At 42.0% G+C, this 26,452-nt stretch overlaps 1 protein-coding gene across 1 annotated transcript in view; it reads left to right on the top strand.

Annotated features, from left to right (window-relative positions):
* Positions 1-26,452, top strand: part of LOC131721859 (fer-1-like protein 6) — a 205,746-nt gene that overhangs the window by 164,655 nt on the left and 14,639 nt on the right. The window contains exons 36-37 of the mRNA XM_059014974.1: positions 7,656-7,744; positions 8,682-8,780. Of these exons, the coding sequence (XP_058870957.1) occupies positions 7,656-7,744; positions 8,682-8,780 (188 nt within the window). The remainder of the gene's footprint in view (positions 1-7,655; positions 7,745-8,681; positions 8,781-26,452) is intronic.

Genomic DNA, 26,452 nt, shown 5'->3' with positions numbered 1-26,452 from the left:
AAAAATGGGTTTCTAGTCGTTTTTTCTCCGGAAAAAGCTGAGAACACCATTTAATTGCCGAGTGGGAGCGACAGGAGCCGAGACAAGTAGAAAAAAAACCCCCAAAAAAAACAGGCGTATCTCATGAATAGTCATACATGGTATCTGGTATCAGATAATGGGGCGGTCGTAAGTAAACAAGTTGGCTGACTGAATCTGCGCACAGAGAACATGGACATTTGCAGAGCTTTTTTGAGATGTTATAGTAATAAAATAATGACTTGGATCGCATTATTGAGGAGTTTGGTGATAAAACGAGTGATCAGGAGATGATTGATCGGTATGTACGACTATTATTATTATTATTATTATTATTTATTTCTTACATAGGTGAAAGCGATAGCGAACAAAAGGGTGGGGCGGGGCTGGAGATGCCTAGTGAGTGCTTGAGGTATGACACAGGCCAGGTTTTTGGGATGGAACCGCATTACAGTCTCGCGTTTTGATTGGTCCATGTCTGTCACATGAATATGTCGTCACACGAGTGGAAAAGCTTGCAGGCATTTTTAACATTGTGTTCAGAGAGAGAGAGTGATCTGCTTTCCACAACCGTACCATTAAAATATAATGTGGTATTACGCTGTACTGATATAACAAACTATGGGTGATTACTTTATATGAATTATCATGTTATGCACGAATGTAAGAATTGGCTTTCTGTGGTGGTGTACTTTTTTCTTTCAAGTAGCATATATCTGTAATCGTTTTTGCGATATATTTTGATATGAAATGTATACACTATTGCAGTTTTGTTAGAGGGCAGCAGTGTGGAGTAGTGGTTAGGGCTCTGGACTCTTGACCGGAGGGTTGTGGGTTCAATCCCCAGTGGGGGACACTGCTGTTGTACCCTTGAGCAAGGTACTTTACCTAGATTGCTCCAGTAAAAACCCAACTGTATAAATGGGTAATTGTATGTAAAATAATGTGATATCTGTATAATGTGAAATAATGTATAATGTGATATCTTGTAACAATTGTAAGTCGCCCTGGATAAGGGCGTCTGCTAAGAAATAAATAATAATAATAATAATAAATTAGTTTATCTCTAATGTAATCACAGTGTTACATATAGACTGCCCCTGTTTTCATTTACGTCCCAAATTCTGGGCCCCTCTGATAACATCCCAATTTCTGGGCTGCTCTGGATTTTAGATAACGTCCCGAATTCTGCATTTTCGAATTCAGGCCAGTTTTTGAGATATTCTGCTTAGCTGACAGCCGAGTTTCTAAGTCATGCATGCACAGTTTACCATAAACTGGACCGTTAATTCATTTAAGAGTAACCCTTAGTACATGAATCAAAGTTAATGTATGTTTTACTCTCCCCAGAAAACATTTAGGAACATGGTATACCAAAAAAAAAAGGACATCTCATTTGCTTATGTAATGTCCATCAATATATAGTGAGGCGTAGGGGTTTATCAGAACAACTTCAAATAAATCCTATTGTATTGTATTAGTCAACATTTCCCTTATCTATTCCTGATAGTTTATACTGTAGGTCAGGGGTTTTCAACCTTTTTTTGAAACTGTACCCCTTCTATCTGGAGGTTTCAGCTCGAGTACCCCTTTACAATTTAATACATTTGGGTGACAAACTGCTGGTTTAGGACAGAACAACAAACAGTAGGCTTAATTCTCAAAACTTTTAACTACAAGTATTTGGATGCACAGAATTAAAAAGACAAGTATTGGGTTAGCACACAGCCTTTTTTAAATTTTGACAGCCTTTTGTAAAAGTGAAGGCCTTTTGATACCCAGCATACACTGCAATACCCAGCAAAGTTATACACTGATATTCTGATAGCACAGCAATTCAAATGAAGTTTGTAATTGGTTGTGTTCCTCAAATACACAATAAAAAGTGATATTTATAGGGTATACAGTTATACAGCGATACAGTGGTTTCGGCCATCTAAGAACAGGTACTGCGAGCATCTGGATTCATACCCAGAGGTACTCTGTAGCCTCCTAGGACATTCACAGCTTGTTTGACACCCTCTTGTAGTTGCCCGTTTCTGCATATAAAGCAGAATGCTGTTTGTCAATCTCTCTTTTTTCTTATAAATCAGTCTTTGCAAGAATCATTCCAAAAACACTTGAATCAGTTAGGGACTACCAGTCTGACACTACAGGCCTTTAAATTGCAGTACCAATTTGCAAGTTGCCAAGTGTTCCTCAAATTTGCACTGCAAAGTGATATTTTAAAGAATAGGGTATATAATGCTTTTTTTCGCCTCCCCTCGCTTTTGGTGCTAAACTATGCTCCGATACACTCAAGCTGATACTGTGATCACAAAACACTTGGAATGGACTTAAAATGGTGCTTCTGTTGCATAAATACACTACAAGATATGCACATTTCCGGTCTTATATATAATGGACATTTTTTGTATGTATTTTGCTATAGGAAATCGCGGTCGGGGGGGGAGGGGGGGGTCCTCCTGTCGTACCCCATGAGTCCACAAATCCTGGGCCAACAAACTCGCTAGTACTCTCTTTAGATGCACAACAGTCTTAGCTAAAGAAAATGCGTTCCTTCGAGTTCGTACGACCCACGACCGCCATTGGCCGAGCCTTACCCCAATGGTGTTTTTATAATGGGATTTGCCATAGGGAAGGGGGTGGTCTCTTATTGTACCCGTATCTCCACGGCCCCTGGGCCAACAAACTCAGACGGGCACTCTTTGAGTGCACAAGAGTCTTAGCTAAAGAAAGATATCGGCCACGGGTTCATACGCCACCCCACCACCAGATGGTGGGCATTGCCCCAAAGGAGTTTTATAATGGGATTTCCCATAGACATTTTTCAGGGTGCTACATCTCGGGTTCCGGGGGTCCCCGAGACTTGAAAATTGGTACGGAGGTCCACCTCAGGGCCCCTGTCGATCCCTCCAAGCGACATGTCCCCAGCTAGAAAGGACACCAGTTTAGACTTTTTTTTTGCCAACCTGGAGTTCAAAAGCTATTGGAAATGCAACCCTGACATGCCATCATGCTGAAAATGTGTAAATTTATTGAAAATGTAGCATTTGAAAACGGGTGGCTCCCTGTGAAAGAGGGCCCCCAGACATGACCCTAGGAAGTTCAACCCAGTTTCTAGGCCCCGGGTCATGGAGATATGACCCCAAAAAGGGTAGTTTTTGGACATTTTTGACAGGGCTTATCTCGGGTTCTGTGGGGGTTAGGAACTTGATTTTTTTTTTTGCGGTGGGGCCCCATGGGGCCCCGCACAAAGAGTCACCGTTTTCATGGTTCAGATGCCAGGACGGCTTGGCAAAGTGAATTTTTTCATCATTACATGAGTTTTTGGGTGAACCACCACATCGTTTAGGGGGTGGTTTGGGGTGCTCCCCTGAGTCTATATCACTTTGAATGGTGGTTCTACATGCTCGGGTTCGAGAGATATGCCTGAAATGTGTTTTTCAACCCTTCCATAGACATGAATGAGGCTGAACACCCTGAACACCCAGAAAATATTTTTTGCAAAGAATTGCTACAAAACTGGGCATATTACATTCAGGCTGAACTAGAACCCTTCGAACGGTGGTTGTACAGACGTGCTCAAATTTGTTGGTACCCCTCCACATAAAACAAAGAATGCACAATTTTCTCTGAAATAACTTGAAACTGACAAAAGTAATTGGCATCCACCATTGTTTATTCCATATTTAATAGAAATCAGACTTTGCTTTTGATTTTTTATCCAACATAATATTGTAAATAATAAAACAAATGAAAATGGCATGGACAAAAATGGTGGGACCGCTAACCTAATATTTTGTTGCACAACCTTTAGAGGCAATCACTGCACTCAAACGTTTTCTGTAGCTCTCAATGTTAACTACCTGTTAACAGGTAGTTTGGCCCACTCTTCCTGAGCAAACTGCTCCAGCTGTCTCAGGTTTTCAGGTTTTTCGTCTGTGAACATAGAGCTGATGTGACTTGCCAAAAAGCTCCAGTTTTGACTCATCTGTCCAAAGGACATTCTCCCAGAAGGATTGTGGCTTGTCAATATGCATTTTAGCAAATTCCAGTCTGTTTTTTTTATGTTTTTCTTTCAAAAGTGGAGTCCTCCTGGGTCTTCTTCCATGGAGCCCACTTTCGCTCAAAAAGCGACGGATGGTGCGATCAGAAACTGACGTACCTTCACCTTGGAGTTCAGCTTGTATCTCTTTGGCAGTTATCCTTGGTTCTTTTTCTACCATTCGCACTATCCTTCTGTTCAATCTGGGGTCGATTTTCCTCTTGCGGCCGCGCCCAGGGAGGTTGGCTACAGTTCCATGGACCTTAAACTTCTTAATAATATTTGCAACTGTTGTCACAGGAACATCAAGCTGCTTGGAGATGGTCTTGTAGCCTTTACCTTTACCATGCTTGTCTATTATTTTCTTTCTGATCTCCTCAGACAACTCTCTCCTTTGCTTTCTCTGGTCCATGTTCAGTGTGGTGCACACAATGATACCAAACAGCACAGTGACTACTTTTCTCCATTTAAATAGGCTGAATGACTGATTACAAGATTGGAGACATGTGTGATACTAATTAAAGAAACTAATTAGTTTGCAATATCACTATAATCCAATTATTTATTATCTTTTCTAAGGGGTACCAACAAATGTGTCCAGGCCATTTTAGAATATCTTTGTAGAATAAGCAATAATTCATCTCTTTTCATGGCTTCTTTGCTTTATTCTATGACATACCAAAGGCATGCAAGTATATATGATAAAATAGCTTTTAATTTCATCACTTTTCAGGAGGAATGAAGCATTATTTCAATGAGCTGTAAGGGTACCAACAAATTTGAGCACGTCTGTAGGTTCTCTGGTTTGAGAGATATGACTGGAAATGTGTTTTTTAACACTGCCATAGACATGAATGGGGCTGAATACCCGAAAAAATATTTTGCAAAGAATTGCTACGATGTGCATGTAGGGGTTGCATGGTAGTGTGTGCATGTAGGGGTTGCATGGTGGTGTGTGCGTGGAGGGGTTGCATGGTGGTGTGTGCGTGCAGGGGTTGCATGGTGGTGTGCATGTAGGGGTTGCATGGTGGTGTGTGCATGGGTCTTATGGTGGTGTGTGTGTGCAGGGGTCTTATGGTGGTGTGTGTGTGCAGGGGTCTTATGGTGGTGTGTGTGTGCATGGGTCTTATGGTGGTGTGTGTGTGCAGGGGTTGCATGGTGTGTGTGTGTGTGCAGGGGTTGCATGGTGGGTGTGTGTGTGCAGGGGTTGCATGGTGGGTGTGTGTGTGCAGGGGTTGCATGGTGGGTGTGTGTGTGCAGGGGTTGCATGGTGGTACATGTGTGTGGAGGGGAATTGGAGTGCAGGTTTTGCGCAAAAGAAGGGCGGGGAAAAGACTGGGAAGGGTAGGGTAAAAGAAAAATTACTATATTTATTTATTTTCACTGTCGACTCCCAGTCTCCTTACCCTCACTTTATGATTTTATTTTGTGATTATTTAATTATTGTCAAATAAACTGCCTTCATCTACTCACAGTTGCAGTCTCATTTCTGTCCAAAAAGAACCTGAAACACTACAATATATTGATGGACGTTACATAAGAAAATGAGATGTCCTTTTTTCAGAATACCATGTTCCTTCCCAAAAATGTGTTTTAATATTAGTCTTTAATAAAGGAAAACGACTGCTTTAATTTTCATGTATCTATTTCAGTGCAATGTAGTTTCTTCATGTATTAAGAAATACGTTTTTTAACATTTAAATCGTATTTGTTTTTTCATAAAAAAAAAAAAAAAAGATTTCTGGGGAGAGTAAAAATACATTCACTTTGATTCATGTACTAAGGGTTACTCACGATCCAGTTTATGGTAAACTGTGCATGGATGACTTAGAAACTCGGCTGTCAGCTGAGTCCCCAAAACTGGGCTGAATTCGAAAATGCAAAGCATCCCAGAATTTGGGATGTTATCTAAAAACCAAAGCGGCCCAGAATTTGGGACGTTATCTAAAAATCAAAGCGGCCCAGAATTTGGGACGTAAATGAAAACAGGGGCAGTCTATATGTAAAACTGTGATTACATTAGAGATAAACTAATGTATCCTCTAACAAAACTGCAATAGTGTATACATTTTATATTAAAATATACCGCAAAAACGATTAGAGATATATGCTACTTGAAAGAAAAAAGTACACCACCACAGAAAGCCAATTCTTACATTCGTGCATAACATGATAATTCATATAAAGTAATCACCCATAGTTTGTTATATCAGTACAGCGTGACGACATATTCATGTGACAGACATGGACCAATCAAAACGCGAGACTGTTATGCGGTTCCATCCCAAAAACCTGGCGTGTTATATACCTCGAGTGCTTTGTTGATATGCAGGGCCATTTAAACCCGTTTGACTGTGGAAAAAAATACTTTTAAACAGCGCGTCTAAAATTAACTGCGCGTGTGAAAATTAATTACACCTGACATGCCTGACGCGCGATTAATAAATGGACTGCAAAGGGATATATATATATATATATATATATATATATATATATATATATACAGTATATATTATTTTCTAGAAATACAGTCAATTCTCATTATAACAAACGTGGAAAACACATTTTCTGATACTATAAATTTTCTACATGGTTCTGGCCAAATTTGGCAATGCTGTTGTAAATTAGTTCTTATATGGAAATCCACTTTGCACTAATTTGCACTAATTTCCTGATTGTGCAAATCATTTTTAAGCCCCTCCAGGGAAAAAAAAATTGAATCAAAAGAATTGCCCTAATTTGAACAGATGAGTGTAAAGGATATTGGGAAATGTATTAACAGATTAGCGTCTCTGTATTGTATTTTAGTGCTGTTTGGGACTAAAGTTGCTGTAGTTCTCATGCGTCAATGCCATTTCCATGAAGGACTAAAATGAGAGGCCACGCAAAAAACATGCATTATTGCAGACAATAGTGGAGATGTTGAAAGTGGTGGATAATGCACCACCGTACAAGAAAAATAAAGATGTAGCTCCGGATTTCAGTATTCCCGCAGGCCTATGAACAGCAAACTGTGGGTGCCAGTCAGCAGCCTTTATGATTTGGTAACTATCCTCATGTTGAGGACATCTTGCTTTTGCGCCTGTATCTGGGACCACAACGTTGTATTATAAATTACAACAGTACAGTACTGCACATGTAATATACTCTCGTCTAATGTTCACTTACAGTTATATTAAGAAAATGCACAAGTACTTTTAAATGTCTAATAATTTTCATTGTACTGTAATTGAAATTTGATTTCACTGTTACTGTAACTTCAATAAACACCGACAGCATTAATTTGGCTTAGACTCCTGATAATTACAGATAAGATATTTTTTTGATGGTCCCTTGAAATTCGTATTCATGAGAGTTGACTGTATTTTGTTAGCTCTATGTATTTAAACTTCAATGGGTTCTACCTATGCGTTGCAGCAAAGAGAACTCTCCAGGTACTCAAGTTATGCATAATAAATTTAGTCTTTTTGAAGCTGCTAGCTGCATATTGTTAAAACATGTTTTATCTGCTCAGTGTCTTTTTTGTTTGCATCACTTGTTTACCACATATCTGTTTTGAAGATATCCTTGTTTTGTTTGTGTTCTGTAGGGTCAGTTGCAGATGTGGGTGGATATGTTCCCAATGGACATGCCTCCCCCAGGACCTCCTGTTGACATATCTCCACGAAAGCCTAAAGGGTAAATGTCTTGATGTCTAATTATTAAGGATGTGTAGAGAATTCATTATTTATACTACTCTTACTTGTAATCGGAAACTAATACTTATCCGGTTATTTGTACTTGGATGACATCACCAGAAGTGAGTGTGCCTAAAAAAAGTCCCCAGACAGTGAATGGTTAACCCCACACAGTGCAGCTCCACCTGATCCCCTGACTCGACTGTCCACACCAGCCACTTCAGTCACAATCCAACCTGAGCCCCTGACTCGACTGTCCACACCAGCCACTTCAGTCACAATCCAACCTGAGCCCCTGACTCGACTGTCCACACCAGCCACTTCAGTCACAATCCAACCTGAGCCCCTGACTCGACTGTCCACACCAGCCACTTCAGTCACAATCCAACCTGAGCCCCTGACTCGACTGTCCACACCAGCCACTTCAGTCACAATCCAACCTGAGCCCCTGACTCGACTGTCCACACCAGCCACTTCAGTCACAATCCAACCTGAGCCCCTGACTCGACTGTCCACACCAGCCACTTCAGTCACAATCCAACCTGAGCCCCTGACTCGACTGTCCACACCAGCCACTTCAGTCACAATCCAACCTGAGCCCCTGACTCGACTGTCCACACCAGCCACTTCAGTCACAATCCAACCTGAGCCCCTGACTCGACTGTCCACACCAGCCACTTCAGTCACAATCCAACCTGAGCCCCTGACTCGACTGTCCACACCAGCCACTTCAGTCACAATCCATGGCTACTGCTACTCTACAAGCAGGCTCCAGCACCGTCCAGACTCTGTAAGAACTTCAAATAAAAATGGATGTGGAAATTACTTTTTTACTAATTAACTTGGTTTTTCTTGGGTTTAAATCCTACGTTGAAGTAATATTAATATTTTTGTGCTTGTTTTTTTTGCCATTTGTAACAGTTTGCTTTATTTTTAAGATATGAGTTGAGGATAATAATTTGGAACACTGAAGATGTCATCTTAGAAGATGAAAACTTTATTACAGGTCAGCAGTCAAGTGACATTTATGTAAAAGGGTGAGTATATTTATATTTACAATTACTTTGACACAGTATATCTCCCCAATAATGTTGTTGAAGCTGACACCCTGGGATCCTTCAAGAAGCTGCTTTATGAGATTCTGGGCTCAATAAGTTACTAACAACCAAACGAGCAAGATGGGCTGAATGGCCTCCTCTCGTTTGTAAACTTTATTATGTTCTTATGTTATGTTCATAAAACTACCTTGACACTAGATATATTTATTCATTTTATTTATTTATTGTATTTATATAGTGCTTTTTATACAAAAGTATCGCAAAGCACTGTACAGTACATAGCAGAAAAAAAGAACAAACCACAATACATTTGTATAACATGTCACACATACAACAGCCACAATCAGAGAATTTATGTGCCGAAGAGTGCAGTTATATATACAGGACCTTGCATTCATAAGTACACAGATTTACAAATGTATTAAATGCCAATCAGATTAAATGAAATAGAATGCAGAAGCAGGGCATCAAAATAGATGTTTCCAGATGCAGGTAAATACAATTTACAGAATCAGGGAAACAAAATAGGTCTTTGTAAACACATGAGGTTAGAAGTGATTGCTTCTTTGACCTCATTTGACCTCAGCTGGAGAAAAAGAACCAGCAGGGCATCATGATCCAAATCTCCAGCCACCTGTGGTTGTCTGTGCGTTTTTTAGAACACCTGCCTCCAAATTAAAATACTTGCTCATGAGAGTTTTTCTTGCCCTTTACAATTAAAGTCACAGCACCCTTGGTGTAGTCACTAGTCGGGCTCTCTTATGTTATTGAACCTCTTTATAACATTAGATAATAGACATGTATCAAGCATTTGCGATGGCATTAAAGCCATAGCGTCAAGTTTACGCCAGCCTTAAAATTGCATTATGACAGTTTTGGCAAGTTAAGGACGTGTTAGCACTGCCAAAATGCGCTCCACCATGCAGTGTTGCTGCCGCTTATTAGCCATGCATTTTAAGGTGTGTCAAGCCTTAATTATATGCATGGGTAAATTGTAGGTGGGGCTCATTTGTAAATTGTCTGTGATATTAAAATGTGATTTATGAAGCATCAGAACAGCTGTGCCAGCTCTGAAAGGGTCCACAAACAAGTCTGATTTCAAGTAGGTCTTATTTGGGCACAAACAAAAAGTCTGAAAGTAGCCAATAGGAAAGAGCATTATAGCAGCAGTCATAACCTATTTCTTACAACAGAGTGCAGGCTAACCTTCTGAACAACCCAGGAACAGAGGGAGAGTACTGAGAAGAAGGGAGAGTATTTAGGGTCCACATTACCCTTTTTGATCTCCCTCAGGCTGAAATTATAGCTCGATACCAGCTATTTCATTATGTACAATTACTGTATTCGACGTATAATAAACTTGGTTCATTAAAGCACTTTTTGGACCTTAATCAAAGATATGCAAATAACACATCCACAAGTAGATCTTCTCGTTCTAAATCCATTGCTGTTATGTACAATTAGAACAACACTTTGCATTTAGAGATATTAAAATTAGAGATATTAAATATACTTACTCATGACATCATCACATTTCAACCTCCAGTTCTCTCAAGTATCATAAGTTAGTCCAGTTACTAACTTCCAGACTAACTTGACTGTTATGCAGCAGCAATCGTGCTCCGGAGTCCTGAAGGCTGTGTTCCCTTGACGCTCTGTAGATGGAAGCAGCGAGTCTTTACCGTTATACAAGTAGCCGACTTTAAAAAAAAAAGTTTTATGCAGTGAACAAAAAAATGGATGAGTAAGAAAGTAAAAATAAAATACAGAATAGTACTATGTTGTACAGAGTCCTGTACATAATACAATGGGAGCCAGGGGGTGGGCTCTGTACATATACTTATTGTAGAGAAGACTCGTGGCTTGAGGTGATGCAACACGAGACATAAGCGTACAGTAGTATCGGCTGTCTGCTGCAGTGATGAAGGTGCTGGGTTTGATCCCAGCCTCTGCCGTGTTATACATAACATAACTTTTAAATTTTAAAATTAAATTGCCTTTTATATAACTAAATCAGCTGTGTTGCACATTAAATATATAATGTGCAAGTAGCCTGTACACATCAATAAAAAATATACCTTCTGTTTAGCATACTAATAGCTGTGACAGGCTGGCTTTAGTGATTTACGTCAGACCAGAAACGAACACACAACACTGCAAGTGAAAATAATGAATGAAAGCGCTGTGGTGTGGTTTATTAAGTACGGCAAAATAAAAGGTTTGAACAAACACAAAAACACTTTGTAAAATAAAAAACGGCACAGTAGCCAAAACGGACACACAACAAACAGACAGACAAACGAGTGAAACCAGACACAAACAAGTACTGTGCTGGTTCTCCAGCACGTAGTAGCAATTGTTATTTACTCTCCTTTCTCTCTCACCCGTTTTCCACTGTCGAACACACAACCCCAAGTGAATGAAACGTGCATCTATATATACAATTGTGCTGGGATTCAATTACCAATTAATTATTCACTTGAATCCCAGCACGTGAACTAATCTGTGAAAACCCTGTGCTCACATATTAAATACTTTAAATGCACGTGAAGTGAAGTGCAATCCCCGTGCCTAAATACAATTATACATTTTAAACACTCATGCTCATTACCCACATTATATCCCCTGTACCAACTACAATACACCAACATTAACACACGCAACATACAACATAAAACACAAAAATACACACAGAGGCGGGGCACATTGCCACATAGCCTAGTGTGAATATCAACCATAAAAAAACTTCAACATGTTACTATTTGAAGTAAGTCCTTTACAGCTGACACGTAACAAAGAAATGATATGTACTGTCTGCAGTAAGAAAACAGGCAAGTATTGATCATTTTATTTATTATTATTTTTAAAAATCTATATATTTAGGAAGGTCATATAAGCATCAAATTTCAAAGGCATCCTGAAAGAACAGCAGCAGGTTACAGGTTACAGGTTACAGGTTTCAAAGTAAAAATAATAAAAACACATAAGGACAAGACAATAATGCGGTGTCTAAATATATAACACTACATAAATTGCATAAGTGAAACAGGAGGAGGAACAAATAATGTGGCTGAGGGAACTCAAGGTGAAACATATGCACGAGTCACAGCTAGAAGAAGAATTCAGCCACGCCGAAGACAGTAACAACATCTTGTTCTTTCTTTTTCTTTTGTCGGTTCACGTTTCATTTAGATTTACAGTGTCTGCGCTATTCTAATTTTCTGTTTTCGGGAGTGCTGTATATTTCACCTTGTGACAGGGTGGACGAGTGGTGACATCAGGCCAGAGTCAGGAAGCAAAACACTGACACGAGTACTGCAGTGCAAAAAGAGACGCGCCGTGTGCCGTTTTATTTAAATAATACAAAAATAAATAAAAGGTTTGAACAGAAAACACTTGCTCACAGAGCGAAATAAAAAGGTTAAACAAAAATAATCACAGACACAAAATAATATCCAATACAATACTCTCTCTCTCTCGCTCCGCTTGCTCTCCTGTTCCTCCTCCGAACACCCACCTTCAGGCTTTTATGCAGGTGACCATCTCCCAATTTGCAACAAATTAATCAATTAATTCGGGAGATGGCCACCTTCTGCACAAGGTTTTTAATTACCATGGATGGGCTTCCCATCCACACTACCAAACAAAAACAAATATTCGGCTACGCCGTCATATTTAAATACATAACGATAAAAATAAATACTAATAAATCATACACCAAAACACCAAAACACACTCCAACCGCAGTATTTCCTGCCACGAAAGTGTGGCTGGGGGAACTGGTCTCCTGAGCTCTCCCCCTTCTTCATGGCCAGCAGCTCCCCTCCGTGGGGCTCTGGCAACAAGACTTCCTGCTGCCACACAGGACCGGCAGCGACCCCAGGTGAAACAGAGCCGGCGGCGACCCTAGGTGAAACAGAGCCGGCAGTGACCCCAGGCGAAGCAGGACCCTCGGCGACCCCAGGCGAAGTAGGACCCTCGGCGACCCCAGGCGAAGCAGGACCCCCGGCGACCCCAGGCGAAGCAGGACCCTCGGCGACCCCAGGCGAAGCAGGACCCTCGGGCGACCCTAGGAGAAGCAAAAGACACATCAACTCCAGGCGAAGCGAAGCAGCAGGCAGCCCCAGGCGATGCAGAGCAGCAGGCAGCCCCAGGTGATCCAAACGTGGCATCCCTGAGCGGAGCGGGCGTGGCATCCCTGAGCGGTGCGAGGCAGACATCCTTGGGCGGTGTGAGGCAGGCATCCTTGGGCGGTGCAAGGCAGGCATCATTGGGCGGTGCAAGGCAGGCATCCCTTGGGCGGTGCAAGGCAGGCATCCCCGGGCGATGGCGGACTGGCATCCCCGGGCGATGCATGACAGGGCAGCAGCGGTCCCTCGGGAGGCAATGGCGGCTGCGGACCCTCGGGAGGCAACAGCGGGAGGGGAGCCCCTGGCCATGAAGGTGGCAACAGGAGCCCCACTTCTACCAATGGTGGTGATGGAGGCAGAGGTAGCTCCTGCTCCTCTCCTCTTGATGGCAAAGGCGGCCGGGGCTCCTCCCCTTTTGGCTGCAGCGGGGGAACCAGTAGGCATGCTTTCTCTGCTGGTGGTGGAGACAGAGACAGCTCCTGCTGCTCTGCTCCTGCCATTGGAGGTGGGACCAGCAGGCACTCTCCCTCTGCTGGTGGTGATGGTGGAGACAGAGGCGGCAGAGGGGGAGACCCCGTTCTAAAAATAAACAAATAATCCATTTCAACAGCAGGGCTTTCTACTGCCCTGCCTACACACCTTCATTTCCCTTGATCTCAGCCTTTATTTTTCTGTTCCTTCTCCTGTTTCGCTAATGCAATTGTTACATGGTGGAATATATTTACACATTGCATTTGCCTGTTTTCTTATATTGTTATTTACTGTATAGACAGCACTTTGACTCTGGAGCACGATTGCTGCTGCACAACGGTCAACGTACCAGAAATTAATCTGAAAGTTAGTTACTGGACTAACTTCCGGTACTTGAGAGAACTGGAGGTTGAAATGTGATGATGTCACGAGTTAGTATATTTTTTAATATCTCTAAATGCAAAGAGGGGGGTGGCCAAGATGACGACTTAAGTGCATCGTGCCTAAAAAGTTACTAACAAGTTGTCTAGCATGCAAATTTGAAATTATGTAAAACACAAAAAACAACTTTAATCCATGGATACTAATTTTGACTTCTAAAAATTAAAAAAGTGTTTTTTTCATTCTTAATAATTGAGAACTTCTGTTCGTGGTAAATTAGCTGAGGACACTTTGTGTTATTTGCGCATTGTCTGAATAATACGCCATTGAACAGATGTCCAAAACAATGAAGAAGAAGAAGAACGATAATATAAAACTAAAACGAAAAGGATAAAACATACCAAGCTGTTATGTACAGCGGAAAGAGAAAAAGCAACACCAAGTCAAAAATGAGCACTGCTTCAGAGATTGAGGTAGGGGCTAACGTTACAGTTGAAAACTCAACAGAATACATCTCTGCAAACAACATCGTGGTGGAGTACTTTGAGCTCACTGAACTTCCAGAAACGCCATAAAAAAAGCCCAGCAACAAAAAGGGAAAACTAGAAAACTGAAAGGATACAATCCTTGACATGGAACATAATATAATTTCGACACTGAAACTAATCAATGAAAGAGCTGATGGCCTGGAAAAGCTAATGGGTGAGAATACAATGAAAATCGAAGGGCTCAAAAATAATACGGAGAAAAGGCTAGATGATTTCGGTTTAAAAATAGCTGAACTGGAAAGATACAAAAGGCAGTGGGATTTGCATTTGTATGGACTGTCTGAAGATGGCAGCAGTGTGGAGTAGTGGTTAGGGCTCTGGACTCTTGACCGGAAGGTCGTGGGTTCAATCCCCGGTGGGGACAGTGCTGCTGTACCCTTGAGCAAGGTACTTTACCTAGATTGCTCCAGTAAAAACCCAACTGTATAAATGGGTAATTGTATGTGAAAAAATAATGTGATATCTTGTAACAATTGTAAGTCGCCCTTGATAAGGGCGTCAGCTAAGAAATAAATAATAATAATAAAGATGAAGGAGAAAACACAAGAGAAAAAGTTATCAAGATCTGTCAAACTCTTGCTCCCGACCACAAAGACAAACTACGTGATGTCATTGACAGTGTCCATAGACTTGGCATGAAACGACACTGACACTCAACGACACTCTCAACACTGTGGCATAATAATACAATTCACAATGAGACGTTACCGGGACATTCCCTGGAGATCAGCCAAGAAATCAACCTTTCTGAAGGAAAAAAATCTTCGGTTTGCAGAAGATCTATCCCCAGGCGATCGAGAAATTTGGAAACAACTGTGCCAGTAATCGAAAAGGCTCACAAAGAAGGGAAACGAGCCTATTTTGTTAGCACAAGGGCTTTCGTGGAAGGAGTCGAAATCCGCTAGTCTCTGATGAAAGCTGAAGAAGTCGCAATTTCATTTTTTTTCAAAACGGAACTACTGTATGTAGGCCCTGGTTATGATAATTACAAGTGAAGTAAGCTAGTTCTTATTCATTATTATTATCTATTTATTTTAACGCTATTATAAATAGCTTAAATGTTCACATTTTTTTTGTAAATATACACATCTAGGCACAATGTAATGTCTAACATTTCAAAACTGAATAGGTATGGCTTTGTTTGTTCTAACTGTTGTATTGCTAAAGTAGGCTACTGTTACGATTTCACAATTTCTAATCTTTCTATAGTTTCTTTTAATGCCAGGGGGTTAAGAGATCATCTTAAACGTAAAGCTTTATTTCTCTATGCTAAAAGCTTGAATTCAGACTTTTGTTTTATACAAGAATCTCATTCCTGTAGTAACGATAACAATTTTTGGAGATTTTGGAGAAGATATATGGATGGCACATGGCTCAGCTCATGCTGCAGGAGTTACTGTTCTCAAACATAGATTTAATGGTAAAGTTCTATCTCATGATACCGATCCATATGGCCATTTTATTTTATTAATAGTTACACTTAATGATTGTTCTTACCATCAGCAGCGCCAGAGAATTGTGATTGGGGGAGCTACGGGGGGGGGGGGGGGCTGGATTGTTTATAGCAGGTGCTAAAGAATTTTGACGCAACAAACAATAACAAATAATACTACTACAGAAGAACGAGATTCAATGATCCCGGGCTAATAGACTACATAATTGAAATGCACGTTACTAAATGTTTAGCGTTATACAACAACGCAAGCACAATTAATTCCGTGAATTTAGAATGAACAAATCAAATGCTTACAAAAATTTTACGACAACAAGCACGAACAAACAATCACAATCCAAATCATATTTACCACAGAAAGTATCTGTGGATTTACTTGCCTATAAGTTTTCTTTCTGTACTCTTACAAAACAAAATAATCCATCCCCCTCCTCCCAGAACACTGACCTCACACACACATAGGTTAAATGCTGATGGTATGATCAACCTACACAAACAAAGGCATTTAAACCAGCATATCAACAAAGACTGCTGTACTGTACTCACCAGTCACAGGAGAACAATCCGCCTGTTGTTGTGATTTGCAGCGAAGCGGTCAATCACTGCATTAATGTCCAATTCTTTGGTCCTTCTGGAACTGATCGCCAGCACACCCAGATTGCTGGTTCAAGCGTCTCCGCTTCTATTCCTCAGATAGGTCTTTAAACGGCGTAAGCAAGACAAGCTCCTCTCACACGCAGCTGATGTGACGGGCAGTGTCATGGAGATGCACACAAGTTTATATAAATCAACAAACGCATCCTTGTATGGCCTTAATAGCACCAACACGTCATGGGTGGTGTTGACGATATCCCCATTTTGTTTTTTCCTTTCAATAAGTCGCTTTGCCTGGTGAAGTTCTGCAGAGAGGTTTTCCTCCATTACCCCATAGTGTTTAGCCATTGGCAAAAGGCAATCTTTGTCCATGAATGTTTTGTGCTTGGGGTTGAGGGCTGTTGCTCCTCTCAGAATGTGAAGCTTTCAGACAAAAAACGTCTGTTCAATTCACTAACCAATCGGTCGATTACTGGGAAAAAACAGTGGTTACGATAGTCGTCTGAAGTTTCCAATCGCTCTCTTGACCCTGTTTGGCTGTTCACCACAAACTCCTGCAGGTGGCGAGGCTGTGCTTTTCTCCTCACCTGTGGTCGCTGCATTTCAATGCCCACCGAAGCACACTGGTCACTGGCACACTCCCAGATTGCATTCCACGTTTCAACATTGCGTTTCTCGTTGAGGGTATCGACAACTGAACAGACCAGATCAGTGGCAGATGCCAGCTCCAAATCTGTGGCCTGTAGATGATCGGATAGGGTTTTTGTGAGGCTGAATATGCTTTCCAGCATAGTGACATGCAGAACAAACTGTCCATCAATCAATCCAATCAGTGATTTTGCTTCGGTCGCCCTATGAGCATTTGACTGGTCGCTCACATCTGCTAGAGTCGCTGAAATAGCAGGGAGAGCTCTTTTTATTGCCCACAGTGTAGAATATTGGCTGGCCCATCGCATGTCTGATAATCTTCTGATAACCAAGTTCTTGCTGCTTCTCGACAAACAGTTTGTGAATAACAGACCCGGAAAAAAAGTTGTAGAACATCTGCACTACTGCAAAACATTCTGCGACTGGTTTCACATTATGCACACAGTCAACTAAAACCAAGTTTAGTCTGTGTGCATAGCAATGGATGTAAAGCGCGTGTGGCACTTCTTGGCGAAATCTTTCCTGGACACCGTTGTTGCACCCAGACATAACTGATGCCCCGTCGTAGCACTGGGCAATGCATGCGTTTTTGTCTGTTACACTTAGCCAACGTCTGTTTAACTGACTCGAGTAAAGACTGTGCATCTAAGCCATCTGCCGGAATAAAGTCCAAGAATTCTTCATGAATGTTGTCATTGTTTAGGTAACGCAATACAACAGATATCTGCTCTTTCTTGCTTATGTCTTTGGTTTCGTCAACCATTAAAGCAAAGTGCTCTCCCAGCTTAACCTCGTCACTTACTTGCCCCCTTATCATGCTAGCCATAATGTCAATCAATTCGTTCTGAATGTCATGGTGCACATATTTAGCATTGCCAGGCCCACTAGCTAACTTTTTTGACACAGTACTGTCAAACTTTCCAAGCAGGTTTAACAGTTCAAGGAAATTACCTCTGCTGGTGGATTGCTCGTTTTCTCTGTGCCCTCGCTGACCAATCATTTGACAAGCTGTAAACCGTAGTGACTCAACTACTGCTCGCATGTACTGCCTGTTTTCTTGTACAATCTTGGAATGTCCAACGTCAAGTTGTGTTAAAATCTTTGACCCACTGTCACAAAGACGGCCAGAGTGGGTTGCGTCAGACCAGAAAGGAATTCAAACACAGAGACGGTGGTGATGATGAGCCGAGTGCAATGGTGGCACTCAGCGTTTATTAACAAATAAAAGGTTTGAAAACAGCACAAAAACAGGACACGGCACTTGCACCAAAATAAACAGACATACAAAACGACTAAACACTAAACAGACGGTGCAGGACAGACGAACAAACACGGTGAGTACAAACAAAACACTTATATTTACGATCTTATTTTACTCCTTCTCTCTCACCCGTTCTCCACTCTCTGAACACCTAACCCCGACTGAGTGAAAATGTGCATCTATATATACTGTTGTGCTGGGATTCAATTACTAATTAATTATTCACTTGAATCCCAGCACGTGAATTAATTCTGTGCAACCCCGTGCTCACATATTACATTTAACCAGCACGTGAAGTGATTTGTGCTCTCCTCGTGCCTAAATACAAATCTACACTTTAAATACACGTGAAACACAGACCCGTTTATATCCCGTGTACCAATCTATACACCAACATTAACATACGCACCATACATACAACACATAACACACAAAATACACACAGGGGCGGGCACTTTGCCACATATACCCCTCCCTGTGCAAAGCACACATGGCCTCAACGGCCACCTCCCCCCTTAAATACCCAGCAGTCCAGGCCAAAGTCTCGGGCTGGGAAGGGAGGCTTCAGTGGGCCCATGGCTGGCAATGCTGTCAGCTCCCCTGCCGGTAGTGGCACAGCTGACAGCATGCTGGTCCCGTCCTGCAGCGAAAAAGCTGCGGGGGCAGGTGGTCCCCCGACCTCCCCCTTCTTCGTAGCCGGCAGCTCCCTCCTGTGGGGCTCCGGCCACAAGAACTCCTGCAGCGAAACTGCTGCTGGGGAAAGTGGTCTCCAGACCTCGTCCCCCTTCTTCGTGGCCGGCAGCTCCCCTTTCTGGGGCTCCGGCCACCGTACTCCCTGTGGAGGTACGGGCAGCAGAGGCAGCTCCTGCTCCTCTGCTCCGGGCGGTGGCGGAAGCAGAGGCAGCTCCAGCTCCTCTGCTCCTGGTGGTGGTGGAGGCAGAGGCAGCTCCTGCTCCTCTGCCCCTAGTGGAGGAAGCGGTGGAGGTGGCGGAGGCAGAGGCAGCTCCTGCTCCTCTGCTCCTTCCGGTGGAGGTGGCGGAGACAGAGGCAGCTCCTGCTGCTCTGTTCCTGCCGGTGGAGGTGGCGGAGGCAGAGGCAGCTCCTCTGCTCCTGGCGGCGCTGGCTCCCTCCGCTGTGGCGGCTGGGCTGGTGCGCGCCGTGCTGCCTTCAGCAGCATGAATAGAGGCTGCTGGGGGACACCAGCCTCCTGCCCCTCTCCCCCCCAAAAATTTTCAGGGGGTTGGGCCTGTAACTCCTCCCCTTCCGGCTCTTGGGGCTGAACCAGCAGGCATTTTCCCTCTGCTGGTGGCTTGGGTCCCAGAGCTGTGGAAGCCCCGACTTGCCTCCCTTTGGGCTGTGGACGCACCGACTCCTCCCTTTTGGGCTGTGGACGCACCGACTCCTCCCTTTTGGGCTGTGGACGCACCGACTCCTCCCTTTTGGGCTGTGGACGCACCGACTCCCCCCTCTTGGGCTGTGGACGTTCGGGCTCCCCCCACTCAGGCGTAGGACGTTCGGGCTCCTCCCACTCAGGCGTAGGACGTTCAGGCTCCTCCCACTCAAGCGTAGGACGTTCGGGCTCCTCCCACTCAGGCGTAGGATGTTTGGGCTCCTTCCACTCAGGCGTAGGACGCTCAGGCTCTTTCCGCTTGGGCTGTGGATGCTCAGGCTCCTCCCGTTTGGGCTGTGGACACTCAGGCTCCTCCCATTTGGGCTGTGGACGCTCAGGCTCCTCCCATTTGGGCTGTGGACGCTCAGGCTCCTCCCATTTGGGCTGTGGACGCTCAGGCTCCTCCCGCTTGGGCTGTGGACGCTCAGGCTCCTCCTGCTTGGGCTGTGGACGCTCAGGCTCCTCCCCATAACTGCGGAAGGGACAGTGGGCGAACAGGTGATCCTGGTCGCAGAGGAGGCACCCCGGCGATGGCTTGTTACATCGCCGTGGATGCCTGGCCCTTAGGCGGCACTCCTCCTCCCTGTCCTTCACCTCTTTATCCGTCTCTGCCTCCCGCTTGGGCTGTGAAGGCAAAACCAGCAGGCATTCACCCTCTGCTGGTGGAGATGGGGACAGCAGGTACTCCTCTGCTGGTGGTCCTGCTACCTGGGCTGCTGTTCCGTTTATCGTTGCCTCCAGGTAGCTGAGGAGAAACTCCACACCTTCCTCCAAGGTGTTTGGGGTGTGTTCCTGCTGATAGGCCTCCCATCTCTCACTGTCCATCATCCACAGGGCCCGGACGACTATGGGCAGAGACTGGGCCTCCAGCCCAGCATTCTCCAGGAACCAGCCCTGCAGTTTGATGGCGTCTTCTGCCATTGACTTTTTTTTTTTTTCCCCCAAAACAATATTTGTAATCCTTTATTTATTTATTTATTTTATTTTTTTTTAATCCAGACCCCTCCTGGTCTGACGCTTGGAGGCGCGGCTATCCCACTTCTGACACCACGTGTCACAAAGACGGCCAGAGTGGGTTGCGTCAGACCAGAAAGGAATTCAAACACAGAGACGGTGGTGATGATGAGCCGAGTGCAATAGTGGCACTCAGCGTTTATTAACAAATAAAAGGTTTGAAAACAGCACAAAAACAGGACACGGCACTTGCGCCAAAATAAACAGACATACAAAACGACTAAACACTAAAGAGACGGTGCAGGACAGACGAACAAACACGGTGAGTACAAACAAAACACTTATATTTACGATCTTATTTTACTCCTTCTCTCTCACCCGTTCTCCACTCTCTGAACACCTAACCCCGACTGAGTGAAAATGTGCATCTATATATACTGTTGTGCTGGGATTCAATTACTAATTAATTATTCACTTGAATCCCAGCACGTGAATTAATTCTGTGCAACCCCGTGCTCACATATTACATTTAACCAGCACGTGAAGTGATTTGTGCTCTCCTCGTGCCTAAATACAAATCTACACTTTAAATACACGTGAAACACAGACCCGTTTATATCCCGTGTACCAATCTATACACCAACATTAACATACGCACCATACATACAACACATAACACACAAAATGCACACAGGGGCGGGCACTTTGCCACACCCACTTTTCGATCGCACCTTAAATTCACACCATGCTTCCATGGCTAGTTTATGGGAAACACTTGCATTGTGTTGGGCCAGTTTCTCTGCTCCTTTTCTCCAGTTTCGAAACCCGGCATGGGTGAAGCTCTTTTCGATATGACCCATCCCATGGTGGAAAAAATGTCTACACGCATAGCAGAAAGCAGCATCAACTGAGAGCGAGTATTCCAGCCACGAGTATTGTTTGAACCAAGAGTTGTTAAACCCCCTTGATTGAGATCCAAATTTTCGAGTCGGGTAAGACTTTATTTGAGGACGCCTCAGTCCCTCAGCTGGATCTTGGCTTAAATCCACAGGACCACCAGGTTTCTTGCCAGTGACGGCAGCTATGGCAGTGGAAGCTAACTCTTCTCCCCCCCCCCCCTCTCATTATCGCTCTCCGAGTCTTCTGCCAAAGACGAACCCTCCGCTGCCACTAACGCTACCCCCTCTTCCTCTTCTTCATCGTCCTCCTCGTCCTCATTATCCTCCATGTTTGGCATCACGATGTCCTCCACCACATTAGCATTCACATTGCTGGAATTAGGAATCTATGGATTGCCACCGACATCATCCACTCTCCCTCGTTTTTTTTGGGACAACAAAAGTGAAGCGGTCCATAATCAGCTAAATAGCTCACTAGAACCTACAAACTTATTGTTTTACACCGAATCGATTCGACACTTCGAAACTGCTAGACTAACCTTAACGTTATCACGCACATGCAATCACACTTGCAATGATATGAACCAACCAATCAAATCACACACAACAAGCAGCAAAGGTCAACGGTCATCATCACTTAAATGAAAAATATGATTTTTGTTACATATAAGTCAGTCCGATGTCTTCATATATATTTTTTTTTCCATAAATATTTTTCATCACAAAATTACTGGGGGTTTGGGGGGGCTTAGGGGGGGCTCAGCCTTTTTCAGGGGGTGCTTAAGCCCCCGCTAGCCCTTCCCTCCCACCGCTGTTGGTTCTTACTACGAATTAATATATATGGTTATAATACAAATAAAGAGAATAACTACTTAATAGAAACATTGGAGGGTAGATTTAAGCAATTGCAATATAAATACCCAAGTATCAAGCTTGTGATTGGAGGTGACTTTAATATAGCACCGACTGAGATGCTTGACAGATGGCCTCCTAAGTTTCACAACACTAATCACACATTTAATAATTTTATTGAATGAACTTGTTTTGGTGGATATTTGGAGAAATACATTCCCCCAGATTAAGGAATTCACATGGTGTAATAAATCTCACTCTCAGCAATCCAGAATTGATTTTTGGCTAATTTCCAACACTCTATCTATACATCTGACCATAAATCTATAATTTTACAATTTATTTATCTCTTTCTCATGAAGCAAAATTAAAAAATTGTTACTGGAAACTCAATAATTCCTTGCTAGAAAATGATGTTTTTGTAACAGCAATAAAAAATATAATAGTTTATACTGGGAGAAAACATTAGCAGATAACATTTTTAGAAAAAAACTGGGAACTACTAAAATACAAAATCAGAAGATTTACAATGAAAAGTGGTGCAGAACTAGCTAAATCTAGGCAAAAGGTGGAAACTCATTTAATAGTTAAATTATTATCTTTATCCAAATTGTCTCCTGAAAACATGTCCAATGAAAATAAGGTCCAGCTCACTGAATTACAGGGCAAATTAGATCAAATGTATATTTACAAAGCAAAAGGAGCTTTTATTCGTTCAAGAAAAAAATGGTTGGAGGAGGGTGAACAAAATTCAGTTTATTTTTTTTAAATTGGAGAAACATCACTATAAGAATAATTCCATAAATAAGCTTAACATTAACAACACACTTACAGATAACCCAAAGGAAATAGCTGAGTTTTGTATGTCTTTCTACCAAAATATATATGAATCTAAGATCTCTCTGGATTCAATAGAATACTTTTTTGCATCAATTGAAGAAAATATAAAGACGATTGATGAGAATGACAAAAAACTGTGTGATACTCCCCTATCAAAAGAGGATGTTGTAGATTGCATTAGAACCCTTAAAAGTAATAAGTCACCAGGTAATGATGGGCTCACTTCTGAACTTTATAAAGCATTTTCCAAAGAACTGGCTCCTTTCCTTCACAAAGTATTTTTGGAGAGCATTGAATTTGGTTGTCTTCCTGCTTCTATGACACAAGGCTTAATTTAATTCCAAAACCCTCAAAAGATACTTTATTTTTAGATAATTGGAGTCCTATTTGTCTTTTGAATAACGACTATAAAGTAATGGCTCTAATATTTGCAAAGAAAATTAAGAATGTTCTTAATAATATAATTGACGAATCACAATCTGGTTTTATGAAAGATAGACACATTGCAAATAATATTAGACTAGTCCTTGATATTTTGGATTACTCTGATCTTGTATCAGAAGACAGTCTTATATTTTTCTTAGACTTCTATAAAGCCTTCAACACTTGAGCCTCATTTTATTTTTAAAGCCCTTGATCTTTTTGGATTTGGTGAAGGCTTCATTAAAGCCATTCAAACCCTTTATAGAAATGGTAATTGTTCCATCAAATTACAACATGGAACCTCTCAACGATTCAATGTAAACAGCGGTATTCAGCAGGGCTGCCCTATTTCTCCATACTTATTCTTATTAGCCATGCAACTATTAGCAATTCACATTAAGAAAAGCCACACAGAAGGAATCTCAATTGCCAATAAAATTGTCTTTATTAGTCAATTAGCGGATGACACAACACTTTTCTTAAGAGACAAAACACAAGTATCAAACGCTATTGATGCAATACTCCTCTTTTCAAAAGCTTCTGGTTTGTTCCTTAATATAAAAAAAATGTGAGCTCCTCCCTGTTAATAAATGTACAGATGCAGAGATTTATGGCATCCCTGTAAAGGAAAATGTAAAGTACCTGGGAATTAACATTAATAAAGACCAACTCTCAAGAATCTCCCTAAACTTTAACCCACTCATTATCAGTGTACAACAAAAACTCAGTTTATGGCTCCAAAGAGATTTATCATTGAGAGGAAGAAGTTTAGTGGCTAAGGCGGATGCTTTATCCAGATTGATCTACACGGCACTATCGCTTGATGTTTCTGATGAAATATGCCCAAAATTGATAGAATATTGAAAAACAAGACCCACTATATAAAAAAATCTGTTTTAACGAATGATTATAAACCTGGGGGTCTAAACTTTTTAGACTTTTCCTCCCTAAATAAAGCTTTCAAAATTAAGTGGATTAAACCATTTTTTAAGAATCCTGCAGGATTCAATTTGGAACTTTATTCTCGCCCATGTCTTTAATAATTTAGGTGGCTTAAATTTCATACTCTTATGTAATTATGATATTCCTATAAAACTTTCACATTTCCATAAACAGATTATTTTATGCTGGTCTTAGATACAAAAATAAGTCTTTATTTTCTCCCCAATTGGTTTGATAAGAATATACTCTTAGTTAGTCAACTTCTTAACAGGCCAACTTTTCAGTTATGCAGAGTTTTTATCTGAATTTCCATTTCCTGTCACAGTTAAGGAATATGCTATTGTTTTTTTTGTAGGTGTTAACTGGGAAGTCTCCTGGACACTTTGTAATAAATACTTATTGACCAACAAGGTTAAGGAGATATCCTATGGGATTATCCATAAATGTTACCCAGTTAAATACAACCTAAAAAAATCAAACCTGACATTGACCTTAACTGCTCCTTCTGCAATATTATTATTATTTGTTTATTTATTTATTTAGCAGATGCCTTTATCCAAGGTGACTTACATAACTTTGATTAAGGTCCAATGTGCTTTAAGTTACCCTTTTCATTATGTATACAGTGCCTTGCGAAAGTATTCGGCCCCCTTGAACTTTGCGACCTTTTGCCACATTTCAGGCTTCAAACATAAAGATATGAAACTGTAATTTTTTGTGAAGAATCAACAACAAGTGGGACACAATCATGAAGTGGAACGAAATTTATTGGATATTTCAAACTTTTTTAACAAATAAAAAACTGAAAAATTGGGCGTGCAAAATTATTCAGCCCCCTTAAGTTAATACTTTGTAGCGCCACCTTTTGCTGCGATTACAGCTGTAAGTCGCTTGGGGTATGTCTCTATCAGTTTTGCACATCGAGAGACTGAAATTTTTGCCCATTCCTCCTTGCAAAACAGCTCGAGCTCAGTGAGGTTGGATGGAGAGCATTTGTGAACAGCAGTTTTCAGTTCTTTCCACAGATTCTCGATTGGATTCAGGTCTGGACTTTGACTTGGCCATTCTAACACCTGGATATGTTTATTTGTGAACCATTCCATTGTAGATTTTGCTTTATGTTTTGGATCATTGTCTTGTTGGAAGACAAATCTCCGTCCCAGTCTCAGGTCTTTTGCAGACTCCATCAGGTTTTCTTCCAGAATGGTCCTGTATTTGGCTCCATCCATCTTCCCATCAATTTTAACCATCTTCCCTGTCCCTGCTGAAGAAAAGCAGGCCCAAACCATGATGCTGCCACCACCATGTTTGACAGTGGGGATGGTGTGTTCAGGGTGATGAGCTGTGTTGCTTTTACGCCAAACATAACGTTTTGCATTGTTGCCAAAAAGTTCGATTTTGGTTTCATCTGACCAGAGCACCTTCTTCCACATGTTTGGTGTGTCTCCCAGGTGGCTTGTGGCAAACTGTAAACGACACTTTTTATGGATATCTTTAAGAAATGGCTTTCTTCTTGCCACTCTTCCATAAAGGCCAGATTTGTGCAGTATACGACTGATTGTTGTCCTATGGACAGAGTCTCCCACCTCAGCTGTAGATCTCTGCAGTTCATCCAGAGTGATCATGGGCCTCTTGGCTGCATCTCTGATCAGTCTTCTCCTTGTATGAGCTGAAAGTTTAGAGGGACGGCCAGGTCTTGGTAGATTTGCAGTGGTCTGATACTCCTTCCATTTCAATATTATCGCTTGCACAGTGCTCCTTGGGATGTTTAAAGCTTGGGAAATCTTTTTGTATCCAAATCCGGCTTTAAACTTCTCCACAACAGTATCTCGGACCTGCCTGGTGTGTTCCTTGTTCTTCATGAT

This window comes from Acipenser ruthenus, chromosome 49, assembly GCF_902713425.1.
Source record: "Acipenser ruthenus chromosome 49, fAciRut3.2 maternal haplotype, whole genome shotgun sequence".
In the NCBI taxonomy this organism is placed as follows: Eukaryota; Metazoa; Chordata; class Actinopteri; order Acipenseriformes; family Acipenseridae; genus Acipenser; species Acipenser ruthenus.
Note: the sequence above shows the minus strand (reverse complement) of the source record. Positions and strands in the feature narration are given on the sequence as shown.